Source organism: Nycticebus coucang, chromosome 12 (genome assembly GCF_027406575.1).
Source record: "Nycticebus coucang isolate mNycCou1 chromosome 12, mNycCou1.pri, whole genome shotgun sequence".
Lineage (NCBI taxonomy): Eukaryota > Metazoa > Chordata > Mammalia > Primates > Lorisidae > Nycticebus > Nycticebus coucang.
Window position 1 is genome coordinate 69,759,065 of NC_069791.1, and position 13,494 is coordinate 69,772,558.

At 40.7% G+C, this 13,494-nt stretch overlaps 2 protein-coding genes and 1 non-coding gene across 5 annotated transcripts in view; 2 read left to right on the forward strand and 1 right to left on the reverse strand.

Moving 5' to 3' along the window:
* Positions 1-2,057, forward strand: part of TMEM225B (transmembrane protein 225B) — a 33,669-nt gene extending 31,612 nt beyond the window's left edge. For all 3 annotated transcript variants that reach the window (XM_053555381.1, XM_053555382.1, XM_053555383.1), the window contains one exon: positions 1,657-2,057. In XM_053555381.1, coding sequence (XP_053411356.1) covers positions 1,657-1,826 — 170 coding nt within the window. In that variant the 3' untranslated portion in view covers positions 1,827-2,057. The remainder of the gene's footprint in view (positions 1-1,656) is intronic.
* Positions 16-122, reverse strand: LOC128562837 (U6 spliceosomal RNA). Its single transcript, XR_008373537.1, has one exon. It is a non-coding gene; the product is annotated as a U6 spliceosomal RNA (small nuclear RNA).
* Positions 2,058-3,174: 1,117 nt separating the features above from the next.
* On the forward strand, positions 3,175-5,087 carry LOC128561795 (UPF0415 protein C7orf25-like). The gene has a single exon (XM_053556383.1). It carries the CDS (start codon positions 3,487-3,489, stop codon positions 4,750-4,752), a length of 1,266 nt encoding a protein of 421 aa, XP_053412358.1. The 5' UTR covers positions 3,175-3,486; the 3' UTR covers positions 4,753-5,087.
* The last annotated feature ends 8,407 nt before the right edge of the window (positions 5,088-13,494 follow it).

The window sequence follows — 13,494 nt, forward strand, 5'->3', positions numbered from 1 at the left end:
TGTGTACACTAATGCAAAAATATGGGATGCTTCACGACTTTGTGTGTCATCCTTGCACAGGGGCCATGCTAATCTTCTCTGTATTGTTCCAATTTTAGTATATGTGCTGCCAAAGCGAGCACAATATTTCTTTTCTCGCAGACTTTCTTTGATATTTGTAGGGTATGGATATTTGTGTTATGGTTTATTGTATGAACTGAATCTGAGGAGTAGTATCTTTCAGCATTTCTAGAACATTTTTATCTTCTCCCCATTTTCTTTTCCCTTGGAGGATTCTAGTTAGATCTTGTTACTCTATCCTACATGTGTTAATTTCTCTTTCATATTATTTTTTCTCTTTGTCTTTATAGGCTGCATTTCTGAATAGCTTATTTGGATGTGTCTTCTATATTACACATTTACTCTTACCATATTACTAGATATTTACCCATATCTGATGTGTTATTTAACCTATTCACTAAATTTTTATTTCAGTTAATCTATTTTCATAAATCTTATCATTTCTTAGACTTCTTCTTCCTTACTTATACTTTTAACAATTATACAAATATATTTTTACTAGACATCTAAAAAAAACTTATTTTACATTCTGTGTCTTTTAAGTTTCTTAAGTGAATTATTGCAGATCTACTCTGTTTTCTGCTGTTTCTATAGGCTCTTCCTTGTGATGTCTTGTGTCGTGGTATGTTTTGTGTTTTTTCACTGTGAATTCATTTTGCTTGGAATTTTATTGGGTTTGAGACCTGGATTTAAGTGTTTTCTCTCAAAGGATTTGTGGTTGTTTCAGCCTGGTGCTTGAGTTTGCAACCAGCCCAGGATTTAAAACTATTATATTGTGAGTTTAGCTGCAGACCCACATAATAGTCAATTGATGTTTATCAGTCTCAGCCAACACAGATTACTGAGTGGTTCCAGCTTCAAAAGGCAGGTTCTTATTAGATTCCCCATCTTGAGCAGGCCTTGGGCCTTTTCACCTATTTTCTGTGCTCCAAATGGCCAACAGAAGGAAACTCAGGATTACCTGGGATGGGTGCCAAGGTAAAGGTTCATTGTATGTTTGCTTAACTCTCTACATTCCTGTTTTTTTATAGTATTGGCATCTAAGAATATCTTACTTTGATGCCATGTTGGCGATGCTTTTAAAAATGTTTTTAGAGGCATGTTTTATTTATAATTTTTGCTGCTTTTATTAGAGAGTATCTAATGTGTGATAATGCTAAAAACAGTAGTCTTTTGTCTTAGTCTTAACCTTCACACAGCACTGTCATTCACGTAAGATAGTTTTATTTGTTCATATGAAAACCAGTTGTTTTTTCCTTTTTTTTTTTTACTGAGTCTTGACTTGGGCATCAAGTGGCCTGGGTTTTGTGTTAGACCTTCTCTCTACACCCTTGTTTTTCTTACTTATTAATGAGCTAGACAGTTGCAGAGATGCCTTTGAGTGCTGGCCATGGATCTGTGATTTTATCCATCTATTTGTATTCCTTGTCTTTTGGTGTATTCTGTTTTTCCTTCCGTGGCTGTAATAACTCTAGGTTAGAGGGGAGAAGGAGGGAGGGCAGATCTAGAACCAGAAGGATTCACTCCAGGAGTTCCTGACCTCCAGGGCATGGAGCTCAGCATTCTGTCTTGACCCAAACCTTTGCTCTTGCCTAGGTGCCATCTGCCTCTCTCAAGAAATAGCCTGCCCTAGCTGCCGTTTATTGCCCGTGTCCCAGGATATTGATGAGACCCAGGGGAGCCTGCACTTGGACAAGCTGGAGAGTTTGGGAGAACTGAGCTCAATACAGAAGGAGACACTGCTGAAAGAAGAAACCATTATCTAGCCCAGGATGTTGTCTCTCTACCCTCTTCAAGCTGTGTGAGTGCACGTGTGTAAGTGTATGTACCTCCCACTCCTCTGCTAGCATCTGCTACCTTTGAGGAGCTTCAGTCCTTTACTTCCCCTTACTCAGAGTGATTCTGTCTTGGTTATATGTGAAATTTGTTAAAAGATCTTTGAACTCTTCTGAGCTTCCTGAGTGACTTTTTTTTGGGTTAGTGTTTTCAACAAAAGAAGGGCTACTCTGTTAAGCCAAACCTCAAAAACTGAGCCTGGAGGGCAAAAGGGGAGGAAGGACTATTACAAGATGATCATGTGAAGTGAGATTTTGTATAACAAAAATTGAGTTGATAACATTAAAAAGGAAAAGTGACATCCACAAATAAAAGGGTGACTCAGTGAACTTTTTAAAAAACATGTGTTTTTTTTTGGGGGGGGAGGTGGAGCATGATGGCAGACGAGCAGGATCATTCAGCTGAGCTTTCCTAGAATAGGGAAAAAGAGAGAACCCAGCCATACCTGGTGTGGGGATCATATCCAGAGTCATAGCTCAGGGAACACAGTGAGGAGGTGGTGAGCTAGATACAGTGCATGATTCAGAATGGTGTAAATCTGATGAATTAGGCAAGTGATTGCAACCAACTGGGTTTGGCTGGCCTCCCACAGAGGTCTGGGATGGGAGGAAGCATTTCTGGAGTTTTCAGTTGCTGGGGGAAGCTACATGTTGAGTGGAAAGCTTAGAAGAGTGGGTGGACTTAAACAGTATACAGCAACCAGATTTGAATGCTAGTTGGAGTGAATATGCCATAGGTTTGGTGGCTGGCAAGGCAGCCATACAAGGGTCTAGGTGGCCAGAGGGCTGCCATTGTGGGAAGGTCGTGAGAAGGTCTTAGCAGGGGCCTAAATCACAGCTATCTTAATTCTGCCCACTGGGATCAGAACTCCACTCTTGGGACAGGCTGAGGGACTCCTGCACCACATGGGAACTGGCATAAAGGGGGCACTGTCAGACCTGCCCCTGAAGGATTCTTGTGAGCTTTAAGATCCCAACCAGGTAGGGTCTGAATGCTGAGGAAACAATTAGGTGAAACAATTAGGCATCACTACACAACTAAGTTTGGAATAAGGACCATGAAGGTTGCTGGCTGTGCTGTCTCCTAAAAAACCCCACAGCACTACCTGGTGTCCTGGTGACACATTACAACATACTGTCATCAAGAGCAAGGACTTCTGTTTGAAACAAAGGAGGCAGTGAGAAGTAAATAGGAGGACACAGAGGTGAATAAGAAGAAAGAACACATGAGGAAACAACAGAAAAATTCAGGCAACATGAAAACCCAAAACAGGCCCGGGTGGAGCAGCCTCAGTGCAGGAGCTGGGAGGGTGCTGCCCGGGGGAGGTGTCCCGGTGGGTCTTGGCCTCTGCGTGCTCGCGCCCGCCTGCTCACGCTCGCGGTCCTGGGCGCTGCCGGACATGGCGTATACTCCAAGGCCATCAAGCTGAAGAAATGAAGGTCCTGATTTGATCCAGTATACTTAAAGAAGAGTTCAAATGTATAGCTGCTGTCCTTTCCTTAGCTATCAGAGGAAGGAGTCATTCCAAAATCAGACATATGGAAGCACAGGTTCATAGACTCAGCCTCTGAAAGGAATAATGCCGTCAGCATGTCTGCACACTCCATGTTCTGTGAACGAATTGCCATAGCCAAGGAACTGATCAAGAGAGCAGAATCACTTTCTAGATCAAGAAAAGGTGGCATTGAAGGTGGTGCAAAGCTGTGCAGCAAACTGAAGGCAGAATTAAAGTTCTTACAGAAAGTAGAAGCTGGGAAAGTAGCTATTAAAGAATCCCATTTACAGAGCACTAATTTAACACACCTGCGAGCCATTGTGGAATCAGCAGAAAACCTGGAAGAAGTTGTTAGTGTTCTTCATGTCTTTGCTTACACAGATACCTTGGGAGAGAAGCAGACCCTTGTGGTGGACGTGGTTGCAAATGGTGGTCATACTTGGGTGAAAGCCATTGGCCGAAAAGCTGAAGCTCTGCATAACATCTGGCTGGGCAGGGGCCAGTATGGTGACAAAAGCATCACTGAGCAGGCTGAAGACTTCCTCCAGGCGAGTCACCAGCAGCCAGTGCAGTATAGCAACCCTCACATCATCTTTGCATTTTACAACTGTGTCTCCAGCCCCATGGCCGAGAAGCTGAAAGAAATGGGCATATCTGTGAGAGGAGACACAGTAGCAGTCAACTCTCTGTTAGATCACCCTGAAGAGCTCCAGCTCAGTGAGAGTGAATCAGATGAAGAGGGCCCTCAACTTCTGCCAGTGACCAGAGTAGACCGAGAAAATATACTGGCGAGTGTTGCGTTTCCAACAGAGATTAAGGTTGATGTATGCAGAAGAGCAAATCTGGACATTACTACTTTAATCATATATGTGTCTGCCCTTAGCTATGGAGGCTGCCACTTTATTTTCAAAGAAAAAGTACTCACAGAACAAGCAGAGCAAGAGAGGAAGGAACAGGTTCTGCCTCAGCTGGAGGCGTTTATGAAGGACAAGGAGTTGTTTGCTTGTGAATCTGCTGTCAAAGATTTTCAGTCCATTCTAGATACCTTAGGAGGACCTGGGGAGAGAGAGAGGGCAGCTCTGCTAATTAAGCAAATTATTGTGGTTCCAGACCAGCCTTCTGAGCGTGCCTTGAGACTAGTGGCCAGTTCGAAAATTAATAGCTGCTCATTAACGATCTTTGGGACAGGAGACACCCTGAAAGCCATCACAATGACCGCCAATAGTGGTTTTGTCAGAGCTGCAAACAATCAGGGTGTTAAATTTAGTGTGTTTATCCATCAGCCCAGAGCACTTACTGAGGGCAAAGAAGCCCTAGCCACCCCCTTACCAAAAGACAACACTGCTGGCAGCGAGCACTAATGATCCTTTAAATTTTGTCATGGGAATAAGTTATTTATACCAAAGGCTGGGGCTTCCTATCTAAACTGGTGAAAAAAGAAGGTCTATTAGTAAAATCAATACTTAAACCAGTAGAGTTTGTTTTGTGTCTCATCTATATTTAAAGTATGTAACTGCCAAAAGTAGAAAAAGCACAGGAGACAACCTTATTTATCAAACTGTGTGTGTTAGAGCAATTAAGAACAGAAAAACATCTATATAAGGCTTTTAGCTCTATTGTAACACTCTTGTTTGATTCTGTATGGCTTCAGTGCCCCTACTGGTAATCAGATTTCATGGAATATGGCTATACTGCATCTTGCATCAAATATTTGGAGGAAAAAAAAAAAAGAAAACCCAAAACAGAGGAACTCCCTTGAGGGACCATGAGGCAACTACTGCAGAAAACTCCACCTATAAAGAATTAATGAACTTGATAGAAAGGGAACTTAAATATGGGTGATAAAGACAATAAAAGGAATGGACAAGAAAATGGAAAGACAAATATATGCCAATAACAGTCAAGATGAAAGGACACAATTCCTTTCTCAGTAGCTTCAAAAAAAAAAAAAGAAAGAAAGAAAGAAAGAAAGAATTACCTAGGAATATACATAACAAAAGAGGTAAAGGACCTCTATAAAGAAAATTATGAAACCCTAAGAAAAGAAATAGCAGAAGATATTAACAAATAGAAGGACACACCATGCTCATGGCTGGGAAGAATCAACATTGTGAAAATGTCTATACTACCCAAAGCAATTTACAGATTCAATGCAATCTTCATTAAAATACCATCATCATACTTTCAAGACTTGGAAAAAGTAATTATTTTGTGTGGAACTAGAAGAAACCCTATATAGCTAAGGCAATTCTTAGTAATAAAAACAAAGTGGGGGGTATCACCCTACTAAACTTTTGGCTATACTACAAGGCCATAGTGATCAAAACAGCATAGTATTGGCCCTAAAGTAGAGACATTGACATTTGGAACTGAATAGAAAACCCTGAGATGAAAGTAACGTCTTACAATCGTCTGATCTTTGATAAAACAAATAAGAACATATACTGGGGAAAAGAATCCCTGTTCAATAAATAGTGCTAAGAGAACTGGATAACCACATGTAAAAGAGTGACATTGGACCTACACCTCTCACCACTCACAAACATTGATTCAAGATGGATAAAAGATTTAAATCTTAGGCACGAAACAATAAAAATCCTCAAAGAAAATGTGGGGAAAACACTGAAGATATCAGCCTGGGGAAAGATTTTATGAAGAAGACTTCCATGGCAAGTGCAACAACAACAAAAATTTATGGGACTTAATTAAAATTAAAAGCTTCTGGACAGCTAAGGAAATAACCAAAGCAAGAGACAACCTTCAGAATGGGAAAAGATATTTGTATATTATGAATCAGACAAAAGCTCGATAACTAGGATCTATAGAGAACTCAAATTAGTCAACAAAAAAAGACCTAACAATTCCATATATCTCTGGGCAAGAGAGATGAACAGACCTAATAGTTCTAAAGAAGACAGACGAATGGCTAACAATTTGATCCTGCATTCCCATTACTAGGCATCTACCCAGAAGAAAAAAAATCATTGTATCATAAGGACATTTGCACTAGACTGTTTATTACAGCTCAATTTACAATTGCCAAATTGTGGAAACAACCTAAATGCTCACCAACCCAGGAATGGTTCAACAAGCTGTGGTATATGCATACCATGGAATACTATTCAGCCTCTAAAAAAGATGGTGACTTTTACATCTTTTGTATTAACCTGGATGGAAATCAAACATATTCTTCTTAGTAAAACATCTCAAGAATGAAGAAGCAAGAATCCAATGTACTCAATTCTGATAGGACAATTGATGCTAGCACATGGTGGGGGATGGGGTAATGGGGGAGCAGACAGAGGGAAGGAGAGGGGGGATGGGGGTTCATTGTGTGTGACACACCTTCTGGGCGTGGGACACAGTTATAAGAGGGACTTTACCTAACAAATGCAAGCAGTGTAACCTGGTTCTTTGTACCCTCAATGATTTCCCAGAAAAAAAAAAAAAAAGACAATAACGCTTAGGGGTTTAAAGGGAGCGTCATAAGTCAAATCTGCCACATTCAGCATCTTTGCACTCGAAGTACAGTTCTCTAACAGAAAAAAAAGGACATTTTTACTTAAAAAACAATAGAAGAAAACTTTCTAAGGGTCCTTACAGCTCAAAAAATTTGTTGTAGGATTTAATGTAGGTCCTTATAGCTCAAAATTTATTCTTAGATTCAATATAAAAATCAAGAAAATTCTATTTAGTGAAATACATTAACATGGATTAATTTGTTACACATTCACGTGTTTGTTTTAAAAGCTAGAATTTTAAAAATTAATCTTACTAAACTTTAGGCTTCTGTGATGTGACATACAACATTGAAGAGGAAACACTTTTATTTGCTTTGGACAGCTTTTTTAATTTTTTTATATTTCTAGGCATTGTTGTGAAGTGGAAAGAACACCGAATTAGACAGCAGGAGGAGTGGGTTCTATTTCTGATAGTTATTCATTCACTGGGGGGCTGTATGCAAGGCATTTAAACTACAGTTTCCTCTTTTGCAAAACAGTATATTACTTACAAAACCTTGAGTTACAGAAGTTTAGTAGAGAAGCATTGTTAGCTCAGGAGATAATAGTATGAACTGGAGTCAGAGTTCCTGAAACCTCTTTTACCCAAACATCTGTTTGTTCTTCTTTTCTAGGTTTATGACAGTTAAGAACCAGAAGTCTCATTGGAAAGAAAGATTAGAAAGAAAGAGAGAATAGATAGACTCACAGCTTTCAGTAACAATAACTGTTTGGAAACAAATAACTAATTAGAGCAAAATTTAACTTGACATTAAACAGGAAATGATGGGAATTGAATATTAACCACCCTACATTATATGGGAGATTTTTTTCTTCCCAGTGGTGCTTGGGGTCCTGTTGCCAGAAATAATCTCACTACTACCAGAGTCACATTTTCTCAGAGTTTTGCTTTCTCTATCTTGCTCTTCTTTCTAAGCAACTATCTGCTTTTCCTCATCCCTTCCCCTCTCTTTTTGTTCCTTGTCTCTTCTCCTTTGTTTTCCTTGTCTTCTCTCTTGCTACTCTTTCCCCTACTCTTTTTCCTTTCCCCTTTCTGTTGATTCCTCCCACAAGAACACAGTCATTAATTAAAGACCTTAATAAACAACCAGAGCAAAAAAATAATACATGTTTAGGGGTGGTTTTGGTGAAAAATTTCCCAGGACAGTTCAGCTCAGACTGGAAGCCTCAGCTCAGGGAGTCTGTTTCTGGGGAAGGCATAGGCAAGTCAGCCAATGTATTGGCTTCCAGCCCCACCCAAAAGCCAGAGGTCTGGTAAGTGTACCCCTAGAGCGCCCTCATCCACAGACTGAGGTGCATTCAGCCTCTCCACCAAGATGGGTGTAGCTGGGAAGAGGAAAATGCCTGGGGCCATGGAGAAGCTGGACTGGTGACCCAAGCCCTCCAGGTGCTTCATTGCCATCCATCATCTCAAAGATACCACATGGCAAGGACTTTCTATTTTTCTTTTTAATGAACACCTATGTGAAGCAAATCCTTAGAATTAGGCAATGCAACTTCAAAAACAACTGCAGGGAGCTATGGGTGTCTTTTTGGAGAGGGGAAGCAATGGACATGACTAAAGTCAAATGGGCTCTCTCATGACTATTAAATAGTGTTCACTGAAGGTGGACAGCATGAAGTACACAGAGTTATCAGAATCTGTCCCTGTCCTCCAGAGCCACATACTAAACAGAGGAGCTAAGAGATATATGGTATACGCTTGAAAGACTAACAGGTGCTAGATGTTTTAGTTAGATTTTTTTTCTTTTCGGTTTGAGAAGGGTCTTGCTCTGTTGCCCAGGCTAGAGTGCAGTCACATCATCATAGATCACTGCAACTTCAAACTCCTTAGCTCAAGTAATCTTCCCACCTCAGCCTCCCAGAGGGCTAGGATTACAGGAATGAACCATCATGCCTGGTCAATTTTTTGAAGATTCTTAGTATATTTCTCTCCAAAAGGTATCAGGGAGTTCTTATGGGGGATATTGGTGACAACCTAGTTCCAAGTCTTCTTTTTCTTCTTCTTTTTTTTTTGTATTTTTTTTGAGAGTGAGTTTCACGTTGTTGTCCTTGATAGAACGCCATAGAATTATAGCTCACAGCAACCTCAAACTCTTGGGCTCAAATGATCCTCTCGGCTCAGCCTCCCAAGTAGCTGGGACTACAGGCACCTGCCACAACACCAGGCTATATTTAGAGATGGGGGTCTTACTCTACTCAGGCTGGTCTTAAACTTCTGAGCTCCAGGTGATCTGCTCACTTTGGCTTCCCAGAGTGCTAGGATTACAAGTGTGAGCCACTGCACCTGGCCCCTTTCTTCTTCCTAAAAGAGAAATGTAGAAAGTATAATTGTCACTGAAACTAGGCATAGAAAAAAAAAATCTGTAAACTCCAACTTATATATTTGTAGCTCATATCACCCCAATCCAGCAAAACCAGTGTGGGCAAGCCACAGCTGGGGGTCTGGCTTTGTGGGCACAATGGGGTACATCAGAGAATATATCCTGTACTACTGTGATAAAGTCCAAATCATTAACTCTCAGATGCCTGAGAAGGACCCACCATCCACTACAAACAGTATAGACAGCAAACACATGGGGACTTGTGTGTTGGAAAGGCCTAGAAGACATGGAAAGTGCATGGGGCCTCTAAGAATAAGCCTGACTTTTAGTAATTTTAGCTTAAAGTTAGAATAAACTAATATTTCATGACTCAAGTCCCTCATCTTCTCACCCAAATTCCTGTAGAAATAAGAAAAGGATGGACATTCAGAACACCAGTGAAAACCAAGATTGATCATGGATTTATTGCCAGAATGTGGGAGGAATTTTTACTATTGGGCCCGTAGAATTGGTCAAATAAAAAATTAAATTAAAATCAGATCCACAAAGATTAGAAATCAGTTTTAAGTAATTTTGGTGAGTTGAGCACCCTCATATTATATTTCATCAGAATATAAATTGGTGTAAACTTTCTGGAAAGCATTTTTTATTTTATTTTATTATTATTTTTTTTTTGTAGAGACAGAGTCTCACTTTATGGCCCTCGGTAGAGTGCCGTGGCGTCACACGGCTCACAGCAACCTCCAACTCTTGGGCTTCAGCAATTCTCTTGCCTCAGCCTCCCGAGCAGCTGGGACTACAGGCGCCCGCCACAACGCCCGGCTATTAGCATTTTTAATAATATGCATTAATAGGCTTCAAAATATTTATACCTATTTATCCAGGAGTTGAATTTCTAGGAATTTATTCTCAGGAAATAACCAGGGAAGAGGTCATGTTTTTATATACAAGGCTTGTTCAAGGTTATAGTAAATAGTAAAAACTATAGTAAATAGTACAATAAAAGAGTGTCTTCTAGATTATTTCTACCAAATTGGAATAATTTAAGACAGTACACTTTATTTAAGGACAGAATATTATGTAGACATTAAAAATAATTTTTACTATACTAATTGGAAGAGGCAAAATATATCAATAAAGCTGGAGAAATCATACCTCTGATAACATGGGAGAGACTAAATATTTGGACTAATTCTTCTGCCAACAAGAACAGAAATGATAAAATATATTATGACACCAAAAAGTATCAAAGTGGGAACAAAATAGTAAAGGATGATCAGGTAGCATCAAAGGGAAGAACAATACCTAGAGAAACCATTTCAGGGAGATTTTATTTTTTAAAGCTATGCCTAGAGCTCACCCAAGGAAAGGTATCTAATAAGAGATTTTTCCCCTGTAAGTCAAAGACTGCAAAGGGCTACATCATCACTTTTTCTAGGATGAGTTTTCTAATTTACTTGTCTGACCTTGTATATATAAATAAAGGCTTGAAAGTATCTGCAGGAAATAGGATATATTTTAAAAAAATAAATCTAGGGGAGAAGGGGATGGGTAAATTCATGCCTATTGGGTACAGGGCACATGTCTATCTGGGAAAACTTATCACTGTGACTCAATCTGGACAAAAAATATGTAAACAAAACATGTACCCTCTAATATTCTGAAATTTAAAAAAAGATTGATCTAGAATAGTTGAAAAAGAACCAAATAGAAATTCTAGAAATGAAAAAAAAAATATTTTCACAAAGCTGCAGAGTTCGGATTTTGTAGCATATTGGAAACAGCTGAAAAGTGGATTCCGATTCTCCCCTGAGCCTAGCAATCTGGAAGTAAGAGACTGACAAGACAGTCAGACTTGAAGGAGGTAATTTTCCAGATGTGAAGATTATTCACATTCTATGTCAATCCAAACCAGAGTTTAGACTAACTTACAAATTCAGTTTTATCTCTAACCCTTCATCCTAAACTCTGATCCTGAACCATCATTTTCACTTTTGATTCTCGGACTTTGTTGATCTTGCTTCCATAAACTACTTATCATGCCCATGGTCAGGCACAGAAATCTCTTTGACAGTAAGGATGTAGGTGATTGTGTTCAGGGAGTAGAGTGCATTTGGAATGTGGCTTTGGACTTCATCATACCTAGGACCTTTTGTGTTACTTAAAATCTAAACTTATAACCATGCTACAAACATTACTACATGTCAGCATTATGAGACCAGACCTCATTTTAATTCTTAATTATTTTTGTTTCTTGGTTTGTTTTATTTTGTTGAGACTGGGTCTCCTTTTTTGCCCTGACCAGAGGGCAGTGGTGGCATCATTAGCTCACTGCAACATCCAATTTTTGAGCTGAAGTGATCCTCTTGCCTAAGCCTTCCCAGTAGCTGGGACTACAGGGGTGCACCACCATGCTTGGCTAGTATTTTTCTATTTTTAGTAGAGATGGGATCTTGCTCTTGCTGAGGCTGGTCTTCCTGACCTCAAGAGATCCTCCTGCCTTGGCCTCCCAGAGTGCTGGGATTACAGGTGTGAGCCACCATGCCTAGCTTCTATGTTTAGCTAGAATGCTTGGCCTAAAATGGCTAGCTGCATAAGGTTGAAACCAGTCTTTATTTAATCCTCTGTGCAAATTGATAACTCTTAAAAAGTCAATCATAATAATCCACCCTGAACTAATATTTCTTTTTTTTTTTTTGTAGAGACAGAGTCTCACTTTATGGCCCTCGGTAGAGAGCCATGGCATCACACAGCTCACAGCAACCTCCAACTCCTGGGCTTAAGCGATTCTCTTGCCTCAGCCTCCCAAGTAGCTGGGACTACAGGCGCCCGCCACAACGCCCAGCTATTTTTTGGTTGCAGTTCAGCCGGGGCCAGGTTTGAACCCGCCACCCTCGGTATATGGGGCCGGCACCTTACCAACTGAGCCACAGGCACCGCCCTGAACTAGTATTTCTTAATCTTCCATCATTCTGAACCTGACAAACTTCCTTGACCATGGACTTGAGGGGGGAAAAGTGTAATTATATAAAATGAAAAATTGGTGCTGAAGTAGTGAGTCAGGGGAGAGGAAGGATTCAAAAGTGGTCTGGCCATAAGCAATTTGTTTAGAAGCAAATTTGGATAAAAAGTTATGATTTTTCATTTGTCATCGGACATGCAGTTGGTTCCATCCTACTGTTAAACATTTACTTTGTTATAAATAAATCTGTATAGTTGGTATCCCTAAGGGACTAAAGGCCAAAAATGAATTAAAGAGAAAGTGAAAACAATACTGTATATGGGGGAAAATGAATTTACCATTAAAGGATATTCACTTTTGACAAAAATCATAATTCTGTCAAAGCTGTTCTTTGGTCCCAGTTGCTATGGGTTAATAGATTTTGGACATCTGTGACAACCTGGTTTTCCTGACGTCTGGCTGGATGGCCTTGCTGGCTCCCAGCACGTCTCACTGAGGCAGTGCCTATGTCTGGTTGTTAGTATGTAGCAGTGAAGCTGAGTAGAGGGTCTGGCTGTGTTGTCTGGCCAGGCTATTTCCCAGCATGTACAGCATGGATGTGGTGGGTGGGGTGGTCAAGAGTGGGCCAAGCAATTAGGTGCCTCAGCTCTCCTCAGTAGAAAACAGATCATTTTCTTTGGCACAGAGAATGCAGAAGTATCTTCCCTCAGGCCATGACCTGAAGCTCTAGGGTGTGATCTCACCCCCACACCTGGAGGCTCAGATCATTAGCCTGGATCTGGAAAGATAAACAGCCTCATAAAAGATGATGACTCCCCAGGAAGGCCCCTTCCTCCCTTTATCTAGCCTGATCACTTCTGCCCACCCCCCACTCTACCCCCCAAATCTCTACAGCCCAACCCACGTCTTCACACTCTTCCTGGGAAACTCTCATCCTCCAGCCCATGGAGCAGATGAATTGATAGAGCAATTTGTGGATCTGCAGATGCTGGAAGTGGCTCTTCCCTTAGACGAATGAGAAAATGGATTGTTTAGGGGCCTGATTGACCTCCTCCATGTCATTGGCCAGGTAGCTGGAGAAAGAAATCAGGTTGCTTGTCAGGGACACCACAGAAAGGCAGAGAAGCACCTCCACCAGAGGTCAGCTTCCCATAGAGGAGGGTAGGCTGCCCATTTGCGGCCTGGGACACGAGTCAGCCCTACCCAGAGTCACAGAGCAGCACCCCTTCATCAGGAGGCTGCTGGAAGGAGACCCGAAGGATATCTTGCACACCTAGACAATGAAGACAAAGACAC